Source organism: Entelurus aequoreus, linkage group LG04 (genome assembly GCF_033978785.1).
Source record: "Entelurus aequoreus isolate RoL-2023_Sb linkage group LG04, RoL_Eaeq_v1.1, whole genome shotgun sequence".
Classification (NCBI taxonomy): Eukaryota; Metazoa; Chordata; class Actinopteri; order Syngnathiformes; family Syngnathidae; genus Entelurus; species Entelurus aequoreus.
In genome coordinates, this window is record NC_084734.1 from 66,466,521 (window position 1) to 66,493,146 (window position 26,626).

The following is a 26,626-nucleotide window of genomic DNA, read 5'->3' on the forward strand; positions in this document are numbered from 1 at the left end:
TGGGAAGTCCTGTGGGGAGTGCTCAGAGAGTATGGAGTATCGGACTGTCTGATTGTGGTGGTCCGCTCTCTATATGATCAGTGTCAGAGCTTGGCCCGCATTGCCGGCAGTAAGTCGGACCCGTTTCCAGTGAGGGTTGGACTCCGCCAAGGCTGCCCTTTGTCACTGATTCTGTTCATAACTTTTATGGACAGAATTTCTAGGCGCAGTCAGGGCGTTGAGGGGATCCGGTTTGGTGGCTGCAGGATTAGGTCTCTGCTTTTTGCAAATGATGTGGTCCTGATGGCTTCAACTGGCCAGGATCTTCAGCTCTCACTGGATCGGTTCGCAGCCGAGTGTGAAGTGACTGGGACGAGAATCAGCACCTCCAAGTCCGAGTCCATGGTTCTCGCCCGGGAAAGGGTGCAGTGCCATCTCCAAGTTGGGGAGGAGATCTTGCGTTCAAGTACCTAGGAGTCTTGCTCACGAGTGGGGGAAAAGTGGATCGTGTGATCGACAGGCGGTTTGGTGCGGCGTCTTCAGTAATGCGGACGCTGTATCGATCCGTTGTGGTGAAGAAGGAGTTGAGCCGGAAGGCAAAGCTCTCAATTTACCGGTTGATCTACGTTCCCATCCTCACCTATGGTCATGAGCTTTGGGTTATGACCGAAAGGACAAGACCACGGGTACAAGCGGCCGAAATGGGTTTCCTCTGCCTGGTGGTTGGTCTCTCCCTTAGAGATAGGGTGAGAAACTCTGTCATCCGGGAGGAACTCAGAGTAAAGCTGCTGCTCCTCCACATCGAGAGGAGAGGTGGTTCGGGCATCTGCTCAAGATGCCACCCGAAACGCCTCCCAAGGGAGGCGTTTCGGGCACGTCCGGCCAGCAGGAGGCCAAGGGGAAAACCCAGGACACGTTAGGAAGACTATGTCTCCCGTCTGGCCTGGGAACGACTAGGGATCCCCCGGGATGAGCTGGACGAAGTGGCTGGGGAGAGAAAAGTGTGGGCTTCTTTGCTTAGGCTGCTGCCCCTGCGATCCGACCTCGGATAAGCGGAAGAAAATGGATGGAAAGATGATTGTTTTGAGTCACTTTGGTTTAGTCCATCGGTCGGCAACCCAAAACATTGAAAGAGCCATATTCGACCAAAAATACAAAAAATAAATCTGTTTGGAGCCGCAAAAAATGAAAAGCCGTATATAAGTGTTATAATGAAGGCAACACATGACATAAGTGTCTATATTGGCTATAATAGCCTACTGTCAAAATGACTATGTGTTGCAGGCTGAAGCAAATCTTTGTTGACAGAAATGTTGAAATTGTATATGTATTCTACACATTTTTACAACATTAGAAACCATTAGTATATCAGAGGCTATTCAGAAGTGAAGAGATAACTCCTGGAAATGACTGGCTTTTAATGGCCAAAGGTATAGATGTGTGTGTCCAAGTTAAAGGAAACTTCAGGCTGTCTTCTTTTAATAGATTTATTACAATCTTTGGCAAGCTAGGCAATGTTTGCTGTGGTCTGGAACAACGTAGCACACAAACAACTATCTGAAATGCAACCAATGTTACATACAGATGATGTGTCATGAGACATGCAAAACTAAATTATATACAAAGAGGAAAGAGGATACAAGTAAAGTAAATCAAATGAGCTCAAATATACCAACATATGAGGCATGATGATGCAATATGTACATACAGCTAGCCTAAATAGCATGTTAGCATTGATTAGCTTGCAGTCATGCACTGACCAAATATGCCTGATTAGCACTCCAACAAGTCAATAACATCAACAAAGCGCACCTTTGTGTATTCACGCACAGCATGAAACTTTTGGTGGACAAAATGAGACAAAGAAGGAATGGAAGATTGTACATGTAAACAAACTGTTGTGTCATAGTCCACACTATGGTGAGTTCAACAACCGCCAAAAATAGTAGGACAAAACGATTTTCACCAAATACTCTCATCAGTGAAGCATACACACAAACATATTAAACAGTGGGCTTTCTAACAATTGGGAAGGTTTGTGTCATGTTTGTTTCCTCAAACAAAAACATACTGAAACAAAAAATACATTTTTACCCCATTTTCGTTCAATTTTCAATGCTTTTTAAAAAATGCTCCAGGGAGCCACTAGGGCGGCGCTAAAGAGCCGCATCTGGCTTGAGAGCAGCATGTTGCTGACCCCCGGTTTAGTCTGTGGTTCCCCAACAAAGATTAAAAACTAAACCTAAACTACTCCAAGGGTCTGCTCAAAAATGGCAGGCCAGAGAAATAATTGAGTAGAGTGGTTCTTGAATTAAGAACCACAGACTGGATAAAAAATTGCTTTGGTGTACTGACCTTGTCTCAGTGTACGAATGTTTCATCTTCCCAAACCGGATCCTTTTTCTTGCGTTTCCCTCAAACCAAGTTGAAAAGTTGCCATCTTTTTCCGTCGGAATTTAGCGGCTACTGCAATTTTGTGCCGGTCTATATTGACAAAACACTACTGCGTGTAAAATGTCGTAAAGACAAAACAAATTAAATGTATTTATTTGATAGTCAAAATAAGAGCTTGTCACCCTTTGGCTGATAGCTTACACTATTCATGTGTAAACTTTCAGACTGGTACCAATATAAGTAATTTAGTTTGTCAATAACATTTAGAATTACACCAAATTAAATGGCTAAAGGGAATTAATATATTTCAAAAACATTATTGACTTTGCTTCTCGTAAAAAGCACTAATTACAGTATTACTGTCGTGGGTAAGTATTGTAAACAAAAATGTCTTTTATGGCTGGACTATGCAAGATCCTTGAGTTAGATTGTATGTTAAAAAAAAGTGTAGATTTGATCTTGTGGTAAGTGTTGTAACAGGTCAATTTTGTCACTTTCTTAGAATATAAAAATGTGAAAATGTTATATGTTATTTGTTCATGGTCTTCTGCAAACTGTGTTTTCATCAACCCAATTTCCTGCCATAGCAGGCAGTTGTTTTCAACCACCCCAACATCAAACAACACTGTGACTAAGTTGTGATGACTTGCTGTTTGTGATGAAAAAAAGTTCCTTGGAAAAAATAATAGGAATACATATTTTGTATCCAGTATTAAAATATACAATATAATTTGTTGCAGTTGATTTATTTCCAAGTTAAGCAAATGTACGAATATTTGTAACCATCACATACCCAATCATCTGGCTAATGCAGCATAATGGTCATGTGGAGAGTGACACCATATACATGCCTTGACGGCCGGTTATCTTACATGGAATAAATAGATAGGTCGACAGACGCTCCATGAATAAGCATCATTTATTGTCTGTGTAAAAAAAAAACATGAAAACAGCACAATGCTATTATCTTTCAGGCTAAGTCAATGTTTCAAAAAAACGTTTATGGAATTAAGGGGCAAAAAGTCAAGCACTTTATTTTACTTAAAATATTACTCAACTCATTAGCATCACTGTGCCTGATATAACTAATAATGCAGTAAAGATACATTTGCCACAATAACACTATAACTTAGTAAATAGCAAGGGTAAAATGATGTTAATACATGTTGCTCATTACGAGGCTAACAAGACAAATTGGGAGAATAATTCACCTCAAATAAAAGTTTTGCTTGCCATCACTTCCTATGTATGTATTTGTTTTTTAAGTAGATCTAAAAAACTAGTGCTGCCTTATATCGGCTTACTTACGCATATCCGATATGCCTTATACTGTCCAGCGCTTCTTTCCCCAGAGTAACGTCATATGACATGTGGTGTCATTAATACACATTATGCTTTTTTAATAATTTTTTTTACTGTGATGCCTCATGATGCAATTGTGAAATTAACACTTAAAAAATAAGAAAAATAATGCAATCTAAGTTTTAGAAAACTGCTTCAGCAAAATTGTCATTAAAAAGAAATGCCCATTACTCAATTAAAATACCATGTTCTCCTACTATCAACAAGGAACACAGGTTAGTCTTTTGAAGAAATTCACAAAAAAGAATTTAAAAAAGAGTAAAAAATTGGGTCTTTAATCTTTTGAAAAAAAAAGGATATCTTTTTGGAAGTGCTCGTTTCCTCAAATTTTTTTTTTTTGCCTTTTTTTATCCACGTAAAACACGTTTTATGCTATCTGTAAAGGTTGACTTGAGCAAAATAAGGGGCTACTAAAAACTGCTGAAAAACACGTTTTATGCTATCTGTAAAGGTTGACTTGAGCAAAATAAGGGGCTACTAAAAACTGATGAAAAGTACATTTACATTTTAGTCATAATTGTTTGTGCTTAAAAAACTTCTCTGACTTTAGCGCTAGACTGCTTCTTTTTGTTTGATATTGTCATTACTGCCACAAGTGGTGGAAATGTGTATGACAACTGAGAAACCGATATTTAAACCGATATTTATATTATCAATACAACCCAGTGGTTATGAAACACTGATATAGACTCTTTAGTTTATGTTAATCAAACAACTAGTGTCATGAGGACAATACATAATTATTTCTATGACAACAAGAAAGCAGAGTTGTTAAATGAAACATTTAAAAACGTGAGCTGCTAACGTGGACGCTATCCACTTGTAACTGCTCTGTCGGACAAACAGAGATCCGAAACAAACCCATTACTCTTTTTAAAAAAAACATGTGTCACTGTCACTGCGGTAAAAAGTCACACTAAGATTTGGAAGGCCTAAAGCTATATGGATAATCTAACTAGGGAGGTAACTAGATTGCTGCCCCTGAATTGAGGTAGATTGACAAGTCAAGGCAAAGAGAATAAATGAGATGGCAAATAAGTTGAACTGTAATGAGTCTGATGGTGAGTGATCAAACATATTGGCATCGATTGTTTTAGCAAGGTGTTGCGAAGCTGCTGACATTTTACAAGCATTTTTTTATGGAATTCTCATGGTGATAACGGTACAGAATGTGTCCCTTCTCAGCTCAGTTGGGACGTATACGTCGCCGTATGAGGTCGTCATTGAGGAGACCGACGTTCACGCACTAAAAGCATGGAAGAAAAACACGATACCGATATGTTCTTGTTTCTCATTAATGGCCGATTTAGACAAACAACTCTGCTGAAAACCATTGTTTGCCCTATGTTTATTTGTACAAGTCCTTGCATGTCCTTAAAGAAGAAACTGTTTCGTTGTTTGTAAAAGTCTTCCTTATTTTCTTTTAGTTTTAAAAGTCTCTCAAGCCACTTTGTAATGTCTTCTTTTTGCACTAAGTTCCCATCTACCATTGCTTTGCATGGTGTAAATATATCTCCAAACTAAACGTCATATTGGTGCCATTCTGACAAAAACACATGTCCACATGTCACATGTCCTCTGCACTCAGTTCTCAAAAAAGCAGCTGCGTAATCATTGAGAAAATACATTTATAACAGTTTACTGGACAAATATTAAAGGGGAACTGAACATTTTTTTTTTAAATTTTGCCTATCGTTCACAATCATTATGAAAGACATGACGACGGATGTATTTTTGAAATTTGTTTCAGGCTTTCTAACTCGTAAATAAAGGTCCGCTTACAGCAGAGCCAATGGGAGGTCCTTTATTCCGGCCATGAAACCCAATAAAACACATCCAAAAAGCGGCAAAAATACAATAGTAATGGTAATAATAGTAATAGTAATAATTAGGGGTGTGGGAAAAAATCGATTCAAATTTCAATCGCGATTCTCACGTTGTGCGATTCAGAATTGATTCTCATTTTGAAAAAATCGATTTATTTTTATTTTTATTATTTTTAAATCTATATATATATATATTTTTTGTATTAATCAATCCAACAAAACAATACACAGCAATACCATAACAATGCAATGTAATTCCAAAACCAAACCCAACCCAGCAACACTCAGAACTGCAATAAACAGAGAAATTGAGAGGAGACACAAAACCAAAAGTAGTGAAACAAAAATGAATATTATCAACAACAGTATCAATATTAGTTACAATTTCAACATGGCAGTGATTAAAAATCCCTCATTGACCAAATTTACATTATTGCAATCAGTTGATAAAACATTGTCCTTTACAATTATAAAAGCTTTTTACAAAAATCTACTACTCTGCTTGCATGTCAGCAGACTGGGGTAGATCCTGCTGAAATCCTATGTATTGAATGAAAAGAGAATTGTTTTGAATCGGGAAAAAATCGTTTTTGAATCGAGAATCGTGTTGAATTGAAAAAAAAAAAATCGATTTTGAATCGAATCGTGACCCCAAGAATCGATATTGAATCGAATCGCGGGACACCCAAAGATTCACAGCCCTAGTAATAATGTTATTATAAGCTGTAACACAGACAAACTAATCATAGCGGCGCCGTGATCGCAAGCGTGTGTGCCAATGTTTTCATCATCGAGTAGTAAGGTGCTTCCTTGTTTCCTTTGTTCGTGAAAGTTTTTTCTAGATCATAAATCAGGGGTGGGCAATTAATTTTTACCAGGGGCCGCATGAGCAACCCGAGCACTGCTGGAGGGCCACATCGACAATATTTCAATTAAATTTTGCTCAATATTATTTTTGATGTATACCGTAAGATAAATAATAATAATAATAATAATAATAATAATAATAATAATAATAATAATAATAATAATAATAATAATAATAATACTTTCATTTAACCTAACTTAACTTTATACCAAAAGCACTGCTTTGGAAATCATTTGTACCCCTTTCAGAGATCACATTTAGTTCCCCTTAATCTTCCTCATGTTGCACAATGAAATGTAAGCATAGGATGAAGTGTGCATTCCTGTAACTTTCTCTAGTAACAGCATTCCATGATTCATATAAATAAATTAACATTTATAATAAATGACAGTAGAATAAGCACACGTATGACCTAGGAGTCATAGTGTAACTTTGTGTGGTGTTTGAGTTGTCCGACTTTTTGTGTGGCCATAAACGCACCAGTGGTTTAGTGGTATGCATGTTGGTGACAGATGACAAGTTGGTTTTGGCTTGTTTTGTACGGCAGAAAATGACTAGTTTTTCTAGATAGAAGTGTTTTACTCATGTTTTTGGTGTGTTTATGGCCGAATATAAACAGTTTTGCTCAATAAAGTGATCGATATAATTCCTGTCCTCGAAGCATCTCGATAGACGTTACAATAATTGAACGGTGTTCAATTGAACGGTGTTGACGAACACCGTTAGGGCCGCTTGTTGTCACTGTCACTCAGAGTTGCATTGCAAAATTACACAGAATAAATTTGTGTATTATGTTTAGAATTCAGTTGGGATTTGATTTGGTGCGCGGCATATATTTACTCTGCGCAGAGGACGCTTGAGCAGTGCGCAATTGCGCAGGCACGCACCTTAGAGGGAACGTTGCTTGGCAGTCCATGTCTTGTTGAAAACACGGCATTCGTCATCAACTTTTGTCTTTTTAGCGTCTCGGCGATAACCGAGCATCACTTGTCACTGTGCACCTTCACTCACAGGTTACACACGGACATACGCCCATAAATAACACTTTTCAAAATAAAAGCAGCACAGTTGTATTGCACGCACATAGATGTTTTTTCAACTTTATTTTGTAATTTGTGATTGCAGCTGTTCACATTCCCTCACAATCACACACGCGCATACGTCCACATGGAAGTAATACAAATAACACTTTTCAAAACAAAAGCAGCACCGTTGTATTGCACACTCGACATAGATACTTTTTAAAATGTATTTTGTAATTTATGGTTGGCCTCATGCGGGCCGGACAGGGACGCACAAAGGGCCGGATGTGGCCCGCGGGCCGCAGAATGCCCAGGTGTGTCACAAATCATACCTCTCACCTGGAAAGTAGAAGAACGAAGACGTATTCCGACAAGTTGGTACACTTTGGCAGCCAATTTAGACCCGGTAATGGCGAGAAGGACAAGAAAAGACGCTTGGTTACACCCAACTGTTCTTTATGAGGATTATGAGTAATTATTTATCTAAATGGGAATATATGAATGTCTTAGCAGTCGGCATCCTAATGATAGCAGACAATGTACAGTAAGTGATGTTTTATCATGTTTATTGGCTCTCATGAAGTCTGCAGTGAGCAGAAATAAGTGATGAAGAGGGGAAAAAACAAATGAGATGTGTTTTTTTAAACTAATGCCCCGCGCATGCTTAAAATAAGCAAAATATTTCAATAATAAATGCTATTATGAATGTGCCTGTTATTACATTACATATATACGTACTTACATCATGTATATACAACCTAATGGAGGTGTTTGGATGTATTTCAAGGGCTTTTATTGGCAGAAGAGAGCCACTCCCATTGGGTCCATTGTAAGCAGACTTCTGATCGTATTTATTTAATAGTTAGAATGCATTAAAACAAGAAAAAACATTGGTTGTCATGTATTTCATAATGATTGTGAATGATAGGCAAAATCCCCAAAAAAGTGCAGTTTTCCTTTAAAAATTATTTTGTTATTATTCACGTATTTTATTTTTCAATTTTCCATCATGATGCCTCCCTTGACCACAGGTGATGTGTGCCATACCGAAACTGCTCTGTGGAAATAAGATTTGCTATCTTTTAGTTTTCTGCCAAATAGTTTGTGTTGCACGCCATGTAAACAAAAGGCATTCTGGCAGCACATTGCTCCGGTTTTTCTCCCCACCAACCCACTCACCTCTCAATGTAAATAACAATCAATGTGCGAAGTCACAGTAATGATTCAGAGCTCAGACACAATAATATGTGGAAGGTGTGGCTAAATACACTCAATAGAAAAGTATTGTGGGGGGCTCCGTCTTTGTGTGCTGCAAGTCATGCATCATTTCGCATCTCTCCACCAATTAACACTAACAAAGCCGCAATATCGGAAATATTCTTAGGACTATTGTCCAAAGCCCCACTGTGCTATGTCTCTCGATCTGCAGAGGCTGAATCATGCGCTTGACCTTGAACGATGGAGCTGTGCTGAGGTGGACTGTGCTGAGCGTCGGCTCGGCGCACATCTCTGTAATTACACACACTAACACTGACCAACCGCACATGCACATTTCGACCAGTCCATTTCACCCTTTATCAAAGCCCGAGTTTTAAGTGTCCTATGAAATGTAATGTTGTGGAACAGATACAGGGATTGTTGCGAGGACGGTTAACTCCTGGAAGGGATGCAAGAAACACTGCTTTCATACTCACTGAACTGATGATTATAATTAGACAGGGATCCTCGAACCCTAACAACCATCCGATACCCCACCAACCTCTAACTCACTTTTCTTTTTGCCTTCTCCGCAGAGGACTGTGTGGACCCCCAGTGTGGTGGACACGGTGTGTGTGTCCGCGGGGAGTGCGTGTGCTCACCCGGTTGGGCGGGAGTGAGCTGCGATGACCCGCTGCCAGCCTGTCAGGAGCAGTGTTCTGGACATGGCACCTACCTCCCTGAGTCAGACACCTGCGCCTGCCAGCCCAACTGGACGGGGCCAGACTGTTTCATTGGTAAAACATGAATTGGATTTTCAGTCAAAACAGAGAAACATGCAATTGCATGTCACACATTTGTCAGTGGTCTAGCAACATGAGGGGCTTTGCCAGATACGATTTCCCGGCGATGTGCCTCGGCATGAGGCACGGATTGCAGCCACTCAGTCATGTTGTGTGTTATTTTGTGTACACATACATTTGGTACACTATATATATATATATATATATATATATATATATATATATATATATATATATATATATATATATATATATATATATACTTACATAAATACATATATATGTATGTATATATATATATATATACTTACATAAATACATATATATGTATGTATATATATATATATATATATATATATATATATATATATATATATATATATATATATATATATATATATATATATATATATATATATATATATATATATATACATATATGTATATGTATATATATAAGTTAGGTCAGGAAAAAACACAGAGGGTATTTCATCCAGACAAGTCTGGGAAACCTGCGAAAACAGGCTTGTAGGGATGAAATAGCCTCTGTGTTTTTTCCTGACCTAACGTATATTCCGCTATACCCCAGTATTGAGCACTGTATAACGGATAAACTACAGAAACCTTGACTATATATATATACAAATATATATATTTATATATATACATATATATATATATATATATATATATATATATATATATATATATATATATATATATATATATATATATATATATATATATATATATATATATATATATATATATATATATTGAGTAAAGTCAGATACAAATAAGGCAACAAGAGAAGTATCGCAAAAGGACATGTTAAAAAAAAAAAGATGAATAATTAACTCTTTTTTTTTTTTACTTGGTCACACAGGCGGGATTGGGGACCCCTAACTTAAAGGGCTGAATAAATAAAATTCAATTGATGCGATTTGGTCTTTTTAATTATACTAATAATATTAATGATTATAATTCCAGAAAGCAACCCCACCAAAGGTGTCCTTATTGTCTGCTGTCTGTGTTGTCAAAAAGCTGCAGACATTCCCCATGTATGTTTTGTATGTTTTTTTTTCATCTTAAAAAATAATTTACATTTGCATCTGTCATGTTTTAATTAAATATGTCCTGTCCAGCTTCTCAGGCAAATCATATGCTGATTTAGATGCATATTTCTCCTGTACAGAAACACTTTACAAAAGAAAAGTGTGGAATATATCTCTTGTTGCTTTATTTGTATTTGACTGTATTACATATTTGGATATATTTAGTGTTTGACACAGACGTACCGCAGCAGGAGGGAATACAAAAGAATACGAAAAAAATAATATACAGGGGGAAATTGTGGGAACAAGAGGAGTATAAGACAGAGAGAGAAAACAACGGACAAACAACACCAGAACTACATCAGCAAATACGGTACCAGAAATTATAAAGAAAAGCAGCTTAATATTGACAAACGAACATTATTGCACTGCAATTGTAACAATAGTATAATATAATGTAATTACATTTCCAAAAATTATGCCGATTGTCCAAAATATACAAGGAAGTTTCAGACATTGGCCAAAGTTGTGAGGTCATAAATATTTTGTGGGGGTTGAATTCAATTGTGCTACCACAAATTCCTTGAGGGTCCGACTGGAGCTTGGGATTTACCCTGCCTCTCACCCAATATCAGCTGGGATATGCTCCAGCTCCCTTGTGACCATTATCAGGATACAGTAAATGAAGGAATGGCTTATATTTGACTTGTTATCAATACTAATCACTTTCAATAAGTCCCGATATTAATTCGACACATTGCCTCTCATGGGTCTGAGAACAGATGAGTCACCAACACATGCTTCGGAGTTCATAACACAGACACATACATAGTTCAAACACAGACATGCTTTTCATTCAGCATAATGAGGGAATAATTTGGATGCGGAAAAAATTAACAGCCTGTATTATTTCAAGCAGTTTTAGAAAATATTTGAGGAGACAACTTGGCATTTCAAATTCAAAGTTTGTGTAAAGAATACTAAGGGTGTCAAAAATGTTTATTATTATTTATTATTATTATATATTTTTAATTTGTCCTGTCCACCTGTCCCTCAGGCAAATCATACTGTTGTTGTAGATGTCCATATATACTGTACAGATTTACTGTAGAAAAGAGTGTTTGATACTTCTCTTGCCTTATTTGTATTTGACTTCATTAAATGTTTTTTTTTAAAACAAAACCATTGTTTAAAGCAATGTAAAAATGTTATAGAGCTGTTTATCTACTTTATAGAAGAATATAGTTAATCATAGAACTGATACCGAATGCTATTAAAAACTTGTTGATTTTAAATTGACAGTCGTTTTGAATCGAGAATCGATTCTGAATCGAATCGTTAACCCCAAGAATCAAATCTTTTTTTTAAATGTTGTATTATTTTTTATTTTTTTTATGTACATGCCCACAAATTTACTTTACAAAAGAGAAGTGTGGGATACTTATTTTGTTGCCTTATTTGTATTTGACTTGTATTTATATTATTATTTGGAGCAGCCGGGCCAGAGCAGGAGGGGATAGAAAGAGAAAAAAAGGAAGACAGAGGGGGAAATTGCAGGGACAAGAGGGGGATAAGACAGAGAGACAACAGCAAATACAACAACAACAACAATAGAACAACGTCAGCAAATAGGATATGTACAAATATGATGGTAAAAGTGATAGCAAAGAAGTAGTTAGTGAAATAAATAATACTATAGAAATGACAATGAAGAATCGAGACAATGAAGAATCAAATCTAATCAAATTGCGTGGTGCCCAAAGATTCACAGCCCTAAATAATATCTTTCAGCGTATTTTCCAGTATCGCTGTTTGAGATTTATATCGCCGTAATGCCTTAAAGTTTTTGCTTCCACAAACTTTTATACTGGACAGAAAAAAAAACTTGTTGAACAAGACAGCAGAATTTGCATACAAAGAAATACACTGACATTGTCCTTGTCCTTATTATCTGACAGAGCAAAAAAGCCATTTTAAGACTTGTTTCCACCACATAAACTTTATGTCGGTGTTGGCAAAGATGATTTGCAGGCAATTGGCATTAGAGCTTGCTCTCAAGTGTGTCGATGCCTTATTACTTTGATATATCCCTTGATAATGACTGTAATGCGGCACATACAAGCAAGCATCCTCTCCCTACTGTGTTTTTAATGAAAAGAACCCCGCTAGTCTACATCCTGGTCTTGCCAAAGCAAAACTAAATCCAACCTAATAGAAAGCTGAAAACGCTCCACCTTTTATATGCTTTTTCCACCGTGTCCATGCAATGTATATTTAAATTGAAATAACTTGTCACTGCATCTTAGGTAAGTATCAGCCTCTGGCGCTTTGGCCTCTTTACTCATTGATGGGAGTTTTCTTCTGCAGAGAGTCCATCTATTTTCTACTGCTTGTCACTTTTGGGATTTGCGGGGGGCTGCAGCCTATCCTAGCTGCACTCAGGCGGAAGGCGGGGTACAACCAGGACAAGTGGCCACCTCATCGCAGGGCCAACACAGATAGACAGACAACATTCACACTCACATTCACACACTTGGGCCACTTTAGTGTTGCCAATCAACCTATGCCCAGGTGCATGTATTTGGAGGTGGGAGGAAGCTGGAGTAACCGGAGAGTGCATGCGTAAAATAAGGAATAGATAAAGTAGGAAATGATGGTAACACTTTAGTATGGGTAACATATTCACCATTAAATAGTTGCTTATTAACAAGCAAATTAGTAATATATCGGCTCTTAATTAGTAATTATTAAATACGTATTAATGCCTTATTCTGCATGGCCTTATTATACAACCAGTAAGCCGGTAACACTTTAGTATGGGGAACATATTCACCATTACTAACCCTAACCCTAACCCTAACCCTCTAACCCTAACCCTAACCAAACAACTATAAATTAAGTATTTGTTACTTAGAATATGTTCCCCTAGTGTCTTAGAATATGTTCCCCATACTCAATCAATCAATCAAAGTTTACTTATATAGCCCTAAATCACGAGTGTCTCAAAGGGCTGCACAAGCCACAACAACATCCTCGGCTCAGATCCCACATCAGGGCAAGAAAAAACTCCACCCAATGGGATCACAATGAGAAACCTTGGAGGGGACCGCAGATGTGGGGACAAAGGGCAGATCAACTGGTCTAAAAGGGGGGTCTATTTAAAGGCTAGAGCAGTGGTTCTTAACCTTGTTGGAGGTACCGAACCCCACCAGTTTCATATGCGCATTCACCGAACCCTTCTTTAGTGAAAAATAAAATGTTTTTTTTTTCCAATTCAAGACAAAGTTATATGTTTTTTTTACTGGTGCACAAAATGAACCGTGCATGAACATCGCCTTGTTCAAAGAACAAAACCAACACACTGCATAAACTCACAACAAATTACACACCTGCAAATCCGATGGAAAATTAGAGGGAACATTGTTCGGGGGTATCCATTATACGCCGATAGGGAGAAGTTTTTATTTACACGATGAGTCGGGTTTGTCTTGACCTCCGCGGCAGAGGCTCCGCCGAACCCCTGAGGCCGACTCACCGAACCCCTAGGGTTCGATCGAACCCAGGTTAAGAACCACTGGGCTAGAGTATACAAATGAGTTTTAAGATGGGACTTAAATGCTTCTACTGAGGTAGCATCTCTAACTGTTACCGGGAGGGCATTCCAGAGTACTGGAATAGAAAACGCTCTATAGCCCGCAGACTTTTTTTGGGCTCTGGGAATCACTAATAAGCTGGAGTTCTTTAGCAATACTAAAGTGTTACCGAAATTATTATTATTATGAAAAAGAGAATGCAGGACATACAACTTGTAGAGCTAGAGATAAAGAAACACTATTAAACTCTGGTTTCCAAAATCTGTGCAAATATTAATCATTTAGTTGTTAGGGCTTTGCTATTAGAGGTGAACAAATAATATCCCCCTACTTTTGACCAATGATTCTATATAGTGTTTTTCTTTTTTTACCCCACCTTCCTACGTAACCTTTGTCTTTTTTTTTTTATTCTTGATTTGCTCCATCTGCTCTGCTCCTTCTTTTCTCCTCTCACACTAACACGCTTGTCTCTCCCACGTACCCCCACCCACCTTTCTGGCAGAGCTGTGCCCGGTTCCATGTGGCAGCCATGGTGTTTGCTCAGAAGGCCAGTGCCAGTGTGAGGAAGGTTGGCTCGGTGCGGCGTGTGACCAGAGAGCGTGCCATCCTCGCTGTGAGGAACACGGCCAGTGCCATGACGGGACTTGCATCTGCCAGCCTGGCTGGGAAGGAGAGCACTGCAACATCGGTGAGCTGTGTGCCCATGCGAGAGTTGAATTAATCCGTGTGATATTTGGACTGAAAAGGGAGTCGTTGTTGTTTTCTCACTTTTTTTTTCCTTTTCACAGTTACTCATGATCTGGACATTGTTGTGAAAGGTAATTTTTATATAGTCATATTTGGGGGAGATTTATCATCCTAATAGATATTCCAGAACATAAACAACATGTGCGTCATCTTCAGATGGCTGCCCAGGGTTGTGCAGCGGGCACGGGCGCTGTACCCTGGAGCAAAGTGGCTGGCACTGCGTATGCCAGGCTGGTTGGAGCGGGCCTGGATGCAGCGTTGTCATGGAAACTGACTGCAGTGATGGAACAGACAACGACGGAGGTGACATTCTATCACCATCTATCATTCTCTATCTCTTTTCTACCTTTTGTTGTCTTTCATTTCTGTCTTCCTTCTACCCTTTTCCATCACTTCTCTTCATTCAATTGCCAAAAAGAATCAGCCTCATTGTCCCATCCCTTCATCCGTCTGCGTTGGCCCAGTCCTGCTGAGAAGCCTGTGGAGTCCTGTTGGTCATTATTACAATGAATGTGTGTATGTGGGGGAGTGTGCATTTTTTGTCATCTCACAACTAAATGTCTGATATGCATAACACCTACTGGGATAAGTACTCAGAGATGTTCCCTTCGCAAGTCTAAATATACCAAATAGTGGAGAATGCATCCACTGTTTAGGCCGGATTAACTGAGAGGTGAGAGGTGTGTGTTCCTCATTGTTGGTGTATTAAAAACACAAGGCAGTATTAAATAAGTTATACTTTTTAAAACATAATTACCACATCTAAGGTTGGTGAGGTTGAGGTTAAAGGACCCATAGCGTCCGGAAGACCAAGTTCTCTATTCAGTTGTGGTAAAAAAAAATGTACATACACTTGTTAAGAACATAATGTCATGGCTGTCTCGAGTTTCCAATAATTTCTACAACTCATATTTTTTTTGTGATAGAGTGATTGTAGCACATACTTGTTCGTCACAAAAAACATTCAGGAAGTTTGGCTCTTTTATGAATTTATTATGGGTCTAATGAAAATGTGACCAAATCTGCTGGGTCAAAAGTATACATACAGCAATGTTACTATTTGGTTACATGTCCCTCGGCAAGTTTCACTGCAAAAAGGCGCTTTTGGGAGCCATCCACAAGCTTCTGGTTGAATTTTTGACCACCCCTCTTGACAAAATTGGTGCAGTTCAGCTAAATATGTTGGTTTTGTGACATGGACTTGTTTCTTCAGCATTGTCCCCATGTTTAAGTCAGGACTTTGGGAAGGCCATTCTACAACCTTAATTCTAGCCTGATTTAGCCATTCCTTTACCACTTTTGACGTGTGTTTGGGGTCATTGTCCTGTTGGAACACCCAACTGCGCCCAAGACCCAACCTCCGGGCTGATGATTTTAGGTTGTCCTGAAGAATTTGGAGGTAATCCTCCTTTTATATTGTCCCATTTACTCTCTGTAAAGCACCAGTTCCATTGGCAGCAAAACAGGTCCAGAGCATAATACTACCACCATCGTGATTGACGGTAGGCATAGTGTTCCTGAGATTAAAGGCCTCACTTTTTCTCCTCCAAACATATTGCTGGATATTTTGGCCAAACAGCTCAAATGTTGTTTCATCAGAACTTTCCTCCAGAAGGTCTTATCTTTGTCCATGTGATGTCAGCTGAAACAAAACTTTAGCTGTTTATTGGAAACTCAAGACAGCCATGACATTATGTTCTTTACAAGTGTATGTAAACTTTGGACCACGGCTGTATGTATTTTATGCTCCTGTAAATTAATCTGGCTCACATTTCCTGATAATATCAATTCATTTTTGAGTAATCGGTAGACAACTAAATGTACTTGGAACACCCCCCCATTGCCAGACTCGCTATGCTGCCCACTAGGGCCGGCTCTAGACCATTTGACACCCCAGGCGAGAGTGAATTTTCTCTTGCAGCATGTAAGACAACTGTTTATGATGAATAGGCCAGAATGTCTTAAGAGTATTTAAAAATGATTCTGACATTCTGTGTCTGATATTGATTTAGATGTATTACCTTTGAACATATACTGTATGTTGAATACTTTTTAATTGAACAATTATTGTTAATACAATCTTTTACAAATAAACACTCACCTGGATCCACATGATGAGTCCATCTCTCACCAGTAGTAAATGTGCAGCTGCTTTCTGTCTGAATAGACGCTGTAATGTAAAACACAAAATGGCAAACATGTCATCTATGCATCCATTGTAACTCTAAATTACTTTTTTTCTTTTTACACTCAAATTGTTTTTATTGATGAATAAAACATAGAAAACGGGAAAAGATTGCCCTGCAATCATATTCCTAAACTGAAAAATGTACATGTTTCTTCACGGCAAGGCTTAGGTGAACTACTAACACAAACACTCATTTCAGCTTATATTAGTTGCCGTATGCAAACTACTCGTTCTGTCCCTAAATAGGAACAACAGCAACAACAGCCGGTTGCTCTTAGCCCTTATAAGAAAAGTGATGTTGCTAATGGTAAAAATGAATTACCTAAATGTAAATACATACCTCTGCATTTTTATTTCCTCCTCCTCTTTCCTTCGCTTTATAGGCCATAGCTGATAATTTTGATGTCCCACTTTTTATCGTAAAAGATTATTAATCAGATAAAATAGCTCCACTGGTCTTCTTCGATCATGACACGATGAGCCGTCGCCCTCCACCATAAGTTTCAGCAGGTTCACAGCGTAGACAGCAGGTATGCAGACGTCCCATCATAGGTCATAGAAATTGTTTTTTTAAAGAACATGTTCCAATTAAATGTACAGAGTCCGCAATATACCAACATTTTCATTTACACATTTTTGTTGTTATTCAAACTATTATTATTATTATTAATTTACATTCTGCAATTTGGTGCCCCCTCCAAAAGATGGTAGTCCAGGCGGCCGCCTGTTTCGCCTGTCGGTAAAGTCGGTCCTGCTGCCACCCCTAGGTTTGACGTCATCTACAGAAATGGAGCCCATTTCCCCGCGTCTAGTAGACAGTGTGTATAAAGTGTAAAACTAATATTTTGATCACTTAATTGTTGACCATTCTTCAAAACTGATATCGTTTACTTTTCGAGCAAAAATGTTTCCCCCCTCAACGGGTGCTTCTGATTTTCAGGATCACATTTGGCTAGAGTCTTTTAAATGATTTACATCCAAACATTTACCAAAACCCTTCTTCTTTGAAGTTAGAATCATTAAATGGGCCTCATTATACAAAACCTGATGGTATCTGCCTAGAAAATAAATCATAATTGCTCTTGTTTTTAATTGGTTTTCATTTGATTTACTTAATGGGTGTTGTTGAAACATGAGGAATTAGTTAACAACATTTGATTGAAAAAGGAAATTATTGGCTTTGATCTACTAAAGGTTTGTGTGTATTCAAGCTGATCTACTAAGCTTGTGCACAGGGTATTACAACTCTTAAATGAGCAAGATAGGGAATGCATTCCATGTATATCAATCAATGAATGTTTATTTATATATGCAGAATATATGTTGATTATTAGAATGCCCACAACACTGGGAAAAGATGTAAAAAAAAAGAATTCAGCACACTCAATGTGATTTATCAATGCTGGAACCCTTTGCGGTCTCTGTTTTGCGTCTATATTTAGCACATTAGAAGTGTGTGTGCAAACTGGCACCCTTTGCGGTCTCTGTTTTGCATCTATATTTAGCACATTAGAAGTGTGCGTGCAAAGTGGCACTGGCGTCAACTGTGCTGCAAAAACAGACAATGGAAAGAGAATCCTGCGTGTATGTCAACATATATAGAACATCGGAAATAAATATATAGTTTATTCTGTTATACGATTCCATAACTGCTAAATTATTTAAGGGGCTGATTAAAACCAATGTAATTGCTTTGTTTTGGTATCTGCTGGTGTTTTTTCAATAGATCTCCTATATAACTTACAATATGCCTTTTCTTGCACCTTCACAACACTTTAGCGCCTCTCAGTGCAAACCTTCAGCATGCTAAAAGTAGGTTCTTTAGACTACGTTCAATTCAGCCCAAGTACATCTTATATTTGTGTGCTGCATGTCAACATGGCGAAACGCCACAGTATGTACAATATATTTAACACAACACGCTCACTGAAGTACATACCATTTTATAGTTTGCACATGGTGTTTATCACAGTAGATCAGGCCCTCTATGTCTTACTGTACCTATGAAACGTTATTGCCAGTGTTCTTGTTTTAACCGTATGATGCAGTGTGTAACCAAACGTATGCAACATAATGTGCAGGCACTATTGTCCATGCGGTTTATAATGATGCACTCACACAATGCCCCTTCTATCTTAGGCTCGCTGTAGGCATGCCCCCCAAAGGGGTTGTCATGCTGTGTCTAGCCTTTATATTTACGGAAACAATGACATTTATCTGTTGAGTAGTTCGACTACTTCTGTCACGAAGGAATTCAAAATGTTTATTGTCCTCTGAATTTAAGACAGGATCTCATGGGTGGTGTGCATTTTGAAAGTTTTTTTGTAAGCCTTTTTTGTTTATATACTATGTATTGTTTAGGTAAGGTAAGGTAAGGTAAAGTGGCTGTTGTTTTTTATTTTTTTCCCATGGCTACCGCTGGCTGACTTGTGGCCCTAGGCAGAATCGTATTATGAAAATATTTTTTGAATATCATTTTGCATCCCCTGCCCCATTAAATATATACAGGACTGTCTCACAAAAGTAGAATATTGTGATAAAGTCCTTTATTTTCTGTAATGCAACTAAAAACATGAAAATGTCATACATTCTGGATTCATTCCACATCAACTGAAATATTGCAAGCCTTTTATTATTTTAATATTGCTGATTAAACAGTAATGCCATGGTCAGTACACCAGTTACTGGTGGTTTTGGCACTGCTGCATCATGCTGGAAAATGAAATCATCATCTCCATAGAGCTTTTCAACTGATGGAAGCATGTAGCCGTATTCCCATGGTCAAGCCACTCCTGAACTCAAGACAAAGGAAGAAGCGTCTGACTTGGGCTATGGAAAAGAAGCACTGGACAGTTGCAGAGTGGTCCAGAGTCCTGTTTTCAGATGAAAGCAAGTTTTGTATTTCATTTGGAAGTCAAGGTGCTAGAGTCTGGAGGAAGGCTGGAGAGGAGCAAAATCCAAGTTGTTTGAAATCCAGTGTGAAGTTCCCACAGTCAGCAATGATTTGGGGAGCCATGTCAGCTGCTGGTGTTGGTCCACTGTGTTCCATCAAGTCCAGAGTCAATGCAGCTGTGTACCAAGAGATTTTAGAGCACTACATGCTTCCATCTGTTGAAAAGCTCTATGGAGATGATGATTTCATTTTCCAGCATGATCCAGCAGTGCCAAAACCACCAGTAACTGGTATACTGACCATGGCATTACTGTCCTCGATTGGCCTGCCAACTCCCCTGACCTGAACCCCATAGAGAATTTGTGGAGTATTGTGAAGAAGAAGCTGAAAGACACCAGACCCAATAATGCAAATGAGCTAAAGGCCGCTATTGAAGCATACTGGGCATCCATAACACCTCAGCAATGCCACAGGCTGATTGCCTCCATGCCACGCCGCATTGGTGCAGTAATCCGTGCAAAAGGATTCCCAACCAAGTACTGAGTGCATTAATTGACATTTTCAAATGTTTAATTTTGTTTTGCTGTTATAAATCTTTGTTTTTTACTTGGTCTGAGGAAATATTCTAATTTTTTGAGATGGGATTTTTTGAGTTTTCTTAAGCTGTATGCCATAATCAGCAATATTAAAATAATAAAAGGCTTGCAATATTTCAGTTGATGTGTAATGAATCCAGAATGTATGACATTTCCATGTTTTTAGTTGCATTACAGAAAATAAAGGACTTTATCACAATATTCAAATTTTCTGAGACAGTCCTGTATATATATATTTTTTAACTTTTTTAATAGAGCGAAATGATTTTATACGTTTGTGACAGTCTCCAGCTGATGGGTGGGTTCTCAGGACCACCAAAGACGAACATAGCTGCGGGCAGGTTTAGACTTTCTTTATTTTTCAATATCTCAAAGTCTCTCGCTGGTTGCTTTTCAGCTCCGGCTCCACCTTCTGCTCGCTCCGCCGCCTGCTTTTCAGCCGCCTGCGTCTTCGTCTTCCTCTGGCTCTCCTGCGCTCTCGCTCCGCATCCGCCTCTCATTAGGTCTGTCTCTTTTCGTCTCTCTCCGTCTCCTTCTCTTCCCCGTCCTCCTCTGCTGCTGCCCTTTTATTCAGTGCGAGGAGGTTAATTAATTGTGCCCAGCTGCCCGATCCACGCACCTGCAGTCCATTTTGATTGCGGCGTCGCTCCCGGCGCGCCCCGCCTTGCTGCTCGCTAGTCGTCCACGCCTCCACGCCGCCATCTTGGAGCGGGCTGCGGTGTGCCCTGCTTCGCCGCTAGACCGCCGGCCACGCCTCCTCGCCACCATCTCGGAGTCGGCCCCGGCGGGACACGCCTCGCTGTCGGTCCGCCGGCCCCGCCTCCCCACAACGTTTTAAATCGAACTTCAATTTAATTTAATGCATGTTTTGGAATACACTGAATTGTTCCATATTTCTTAGTGCAAAATAACAAATTTAAAACATACATATACATATTTTCCTATAATACTGTATGTAATCATTTGACCAAACAGCTTTGCAATTTGAAGGCATCCTGGCTAATTATGACACAATCATTTTTTCTCATAACAATGGCATGCCCAATCAGCTACAGTACTTCAGTTGTGGATTAGAAAGGACAACTCTTAAAAAAATAGAGACTGCATATTGTCCCTGTCATTATTTGCATGTTTTAATATAATTGATTTTAATCTATTTATGTATGTTCTCGGAAGGTTAAGGAGAGTTGGGATTTTTTGAAGGTACAAGGTCCTTTTGACATTGCAGGCAAATAAACTAAAACAGTAAAATACATTTCAATATACTGCATTGCGAGAATGCCATACAAAGTGGAATAAATATAGCATTATACTGTAGGTGTTCAAATGCAATATTTGATTGGTACCGCTGGAGAAAAAAGTCATGGAACCTATTCACTCTTCAAATATTTATCTTCTGCCAAATCACTCCACGGCTTTTACTTTCACACCATAGCCGAGCTCTCCCTCTAATTGGCGTATATACAGTGTACTCGTTATCTTTCTGTAGATATACAGAAGAGATGTAAGGATGCTATCCTAAGTAATCAGTGAATAAAGACAACTATTTCAAAGACTCTGTCTAGACTAAGAAGAATGAGAATGAATGAAAACGTTCCACGCCGAGTGTAATGAACTCTTGTGCGCAAACATTAACATCACAAATGCATTGCAACTTTTCACATTTGTCCTTTGTGTGTTTCTACGGCCATCTATGCATAGTAATATACAAACATATTCATTGTCCTTTTAACAGCGACGATGTAGCAAATTCAATTATTTGCGTTCTTTCAAGCAGGAGTTGTGCGTGTTATGGAAATAAATGATTGTACTGGACCGCCCTTTTAGGAGGAGGTTATAATAGAGTATTGTTGGCCTTTAGCTTTCTGCTCTGTGGTCATATGCATTTAAATGTCAGCGCTGTTTCCTGCCTTTTCAGAAACAGGCCTGAAATAGGAAACACAAATGCCAGCCTGGCTCCTGTTACCTGCTGCTTTGGCTCCTATCAGCAGCCTATTGTTTACACCGGACTTTTATGGATCACATTCAAATAATTGTGCTGACAGAGGCCTGATTTATAGCAATATAAAGGTAGTTTGATGAATGAATCTAATTTGATTTATCCGCGTGATAATGGTGATATATATATATACGGTTCATTGTCACAGATTATATCTCTCATGTCGAGCTCCTCATTGGCTACGGGTGCAGAAATTATTTCTTGGCAGAGGTTTTATGGTATCTTCTTTCCGTCTTGTCACTGCTGATATAGTATACATCCTTCTTGCCGAATGAATGGGAATGTGTTCTCAACACCTCACCCTGCTTAAGCTTCCACTGGAGAAACCCCCAAAATACAAACACAGCTCTGTTAAAATATGGCTATTGAAAATGTTCAACACAGACCTCACATATAATTAGATATTTTTACATTGTTCCATTTCAGATGGTCTGATTGACTGTGTGGATCCGGACTGCTGCGAGCAGCTGAGCTGCGGCTCTGACCCTCTGTGCCGCGGCTCGGCCGACCCAATGGCCTTGTTGCAGCGGAGCCCGATGCCCCCCACTTCACCTCCCTCTCCCACCAACACGCACACTCACAATTTCTACCGCCGCATCCACTTTCTCCTTGGGAAAGCAGCCACACACGCTCTCCCTGGAGACGTGCCCTTTGATACCAGGTATGTGCTTGTTTAGTCTCGGGGAGTCTGGGTCGCCATGTGCATGCAAAGTCCTTCTTGAGCGTCTGTGTCCTTGGATTGTCCATTATTAAAATACACGAGCAGTGGATAATCAAGTGAATACCTCCATATTGGCTAAATGCATACAATGTGTGCACATGATGTGTGTTTATACTGTTTTGTTGTATCGGTTTGATACATTTGTATGTGTGACATGTGACGCATTAATGTTCTCTCACATTTTCCGCCACGATGGCCTTCGCAAATCTATTTTGGAAAACAGTAAATGATTTGTGCAGGGTTTTTTTTGTCCACTTGTAATATAATCAAACAAATTAATTATGCAGCTGCTTTTACAGACGGGTAATCAATTGTAGACTAGTAACAAGCGTGGCAACATAGTCAGCCGGCAAAACCTACCTCATGTATCCCTCTTCTGCTATAACTGACAAGCACTATCAATTAACCTTTGCATACATCAGTCTCCATTTGACCATTTATTGAAATGTCAAGCAGTCCATTGCACGTTGCCTACATTCTACTGAGAACCAGAGTACAACGGTTAATTTAGGTCTTTATTACTAAAGGTTTTTTTTTTTTTACACTGAAATTATCTGGGTTGATTTTGATTTACATAGTTTGAAAATATGCCGAAAATGTCATTGAATAAGAAATATGCATGTACTTAAAGGCCTACTGAAATGAATTGTTTTTATTTAAACGGGGATAGCAGATCTATTCTATGTGTCATACTTGATCATTTCGCGATATTGCCATATTTTTGCTGAAAGGATTTAGTATAGAACAACGACGATAAAGATTGCAACTTTTGGTATCTGATAAAAAAAGGCTTGCCCCTACCGGAAGTAGCGTGACGTAGTCAGTTGAACATATACGCAAAGTTCCCTATTGTTTACAATGATGGCCGCATGAAGTGAGAGAGATTCGGACCGAGAAAGTGACAATTTCCCCATTAATTTGAGCGAGGATGAAAGATTTGTGGATGAGTAAAGTGCAAGTGAAGGACTAGTGGGGAGTTGAAGCTATTCAGATAGGGAAGATGCTGTGAGAGCCGGGGGTGACCTGATATTCAGCTGGGAATGACTACAACAGTAAATAAACACAATACATATATATACTCTATTAGCCACAACACAACCAGGCTTATATTTAATATGCCACAAATTAATCCTGCATAAAAACACCTGCGTGTTTGTTATGCTAGCTCCTAGCTCCTCTGCTAGCTCCTAGCTCCATAGAACACGCCAATACAATTCAAACACCTGATCAACACACACAATCACTCAGCCCAAAAGACCGTTTACCTAACCCAAGGTTCATAAAGCTTATAGATTTTTAAAAAGTGACGTACGTGATGCGCACATACGGTCAAGCTATCAAATGTTTAGCAGCCAAGGCTGCATACTCACGGTACCTGGTATTCAGCTGGGAATGACTAAAACAGTAAATAAACACAAGACATATATTTACTCTATTAGCCACAACACAACCAGGCTTATATTTAATATGACACAAATTAATCCTGCATAAAAACACCTAAGTCTTTGTTATGCTAACTCCTAGCTCCTATGCCAGCTCCTAGCTCCATAGAACACGCCAATACAATTCAAACACCTGATCAACACACACAATCACTCAGCCCAAAAGACCGTTCACCTAACCCAAGGTTCATAAAGCTTATATATTTTAAAAAAGTTACGTACATACGCAAAAAAAAGTTGCGCACATACGGTCAAGCGATCAAATGTTTAGAAGCCAAAGCTGCATACTCACAGTAGCACGTCTGCGTCTTTGTCATCCAAATCAAAGTAATCCTGTTAAGAGTCTGTGTTGTCCCAGTTCTCTACAGGCGTCTGTGTATCGAAGTCAAAAGTCCTCCTGGTTAGAGTCTCTGTTATCCGAGTTCTTCCATCTTGACTGCATCTTTCGGGAATGTAAACAAAGAAGCGCCGGCTGTGTACTGTTGTTGCTGACTACGTTCGAAAAATACGTCCATTTCGCACCGACAACTTTCTTCTTTGCTTGCTCAGCTTCCTTCTCCATAATGCAATGAACATGATTGCAACAGATTCACGAACACAGATGTCCAGAATACTGTGGAATTATGAAATGAAAACAGAGCTTTTTCGTATTGGCTTCAATGTGGAAGGCATACCCGTGTTCCCCGGGCTACGTCACGCGCATACGTCATCCTCAGAGGCGTTTCGAACCGGAAGTTTAGCGGCAAATTTAAAATGTCACTTTATAAGTTAAACCGGCCGTATTGGCATGTGTTATAATGTTAAGATTTCATCATTGATATATAAACTATCAGACTGCGTGGTCGGTAGTAGTGGGTTTCAGTAGGCCTTTAAAAATGCAGTTAGCTAAAATACAGTCTTTAAAAATTATTTTCAAATTCAGCACAAATGAATTTTCACACAAAACTCAAGATCTACTTCTAGTAAATTAGGACTGAAGCAATTCCAGCTGCTCTATCTCCCTAGCTAATGTGTTTTGGGCAAAAATCCCAACAGTTTTGACTTACTGAACAGCAACTACTAGCCGCCCTGCTGTGGCAGGCAGGGCAGTGTAAACGGTCTCCTTTTAGCTGCTTTGTAAGACCCACGTCACCAGACTGAAAAAGTTATACTTTATTGGTTCACAGATGATCACTTCAGTCTTCATGTACCAACAGTGGATCCTGAATTTTGAGAAACAAATTTATTTGCACAAAATTGTTATATACTGAATTTTAAATTACTGTATCTTAACAAATTTATTTTTTAAACACGCGCATTTTGTATTTTGTACATATGTGGTATTCTAAGTGGGCGTGGGTACTAATAGCAGATATAACTATAATACAGCTAAAAAACCTGAACAAACTGGAACAAGCTGAACTTACATGTATTTCACATAAAACACACAGGGCACTTAATAGTTAAAGGGCACTAATTTAACAGTAGTTCTGAATTAAAACAAGTATTATTATAGAAGGCTTGAATAGAATAAAACACAATTGTTGTCACACTAAAAAACACACACTGCAAATAAGGGTAATACGCTGCACAATAAAACCATGCCTTACATAACAGCACCAGCTAATTAAACTATTGCACAAACCCAGTAATTGAATTAAAGTGCCGAGTGACTAAGTTAAAAGGGCTAGTAAAACGTTTTGTGTTTAATAATTGCACTAGTTAAAATCGTGGGATGAAAAACAGTGACAGGTTAAAATGGTCCACAGTAAAACAATCCTACAAAAAACAAACATCATAAATTAGGAAGATAACCAAATAAAACCTAATCAATACAAAAATTAAAATGACAAACACCTTGGCCAGGGTCATTTGTTCATCGACCTTTACTCTTGTCCACCACAACATCTTCTATCATAAACGTGACACAAGATGAGGTTAGTCTAAAGCAGATAACTTGAA

At 38.7% G+C, this 26,626-nt stretch overlaps 1 protein-coding gene across 2 annotated transcripts in view; it reads left to right on the top strand.

Annotated features, from left to right (window-relative positions):
* The window catches only part of tenm1 (teneurin transmembrane protein 1), a 480,926-nt gene that overhangs the window by 293,368 nt on the left and 160,932 nt on the right, over nt 1–26,626 (top strand). For both annotated transcript variants that reach the window (XM_062045519.1, XM_062045520.1), the window contains exons 11-15: nt 9,245–9,445; nt 14,602–14,787; nt 14,888–14,917; nt 15,003–15,149; nt 22,949–23,183. In XM_062045519.1, the coding sequence (XP_061901503.1) occupies nt 9,245–9,445; nt 14,602–14,787; nt 14,888–14,917; nt 15,003–15,149; nt 22,949–23,183 (799 nt within the window). The remainder of the gene's footprint in view (nt 1–9,244; nt 9,446–14,601; nt 14,788–14,887; nt 14,918–15,002; nt 15,150–22,948; nt 23,184–26,626) is intronic.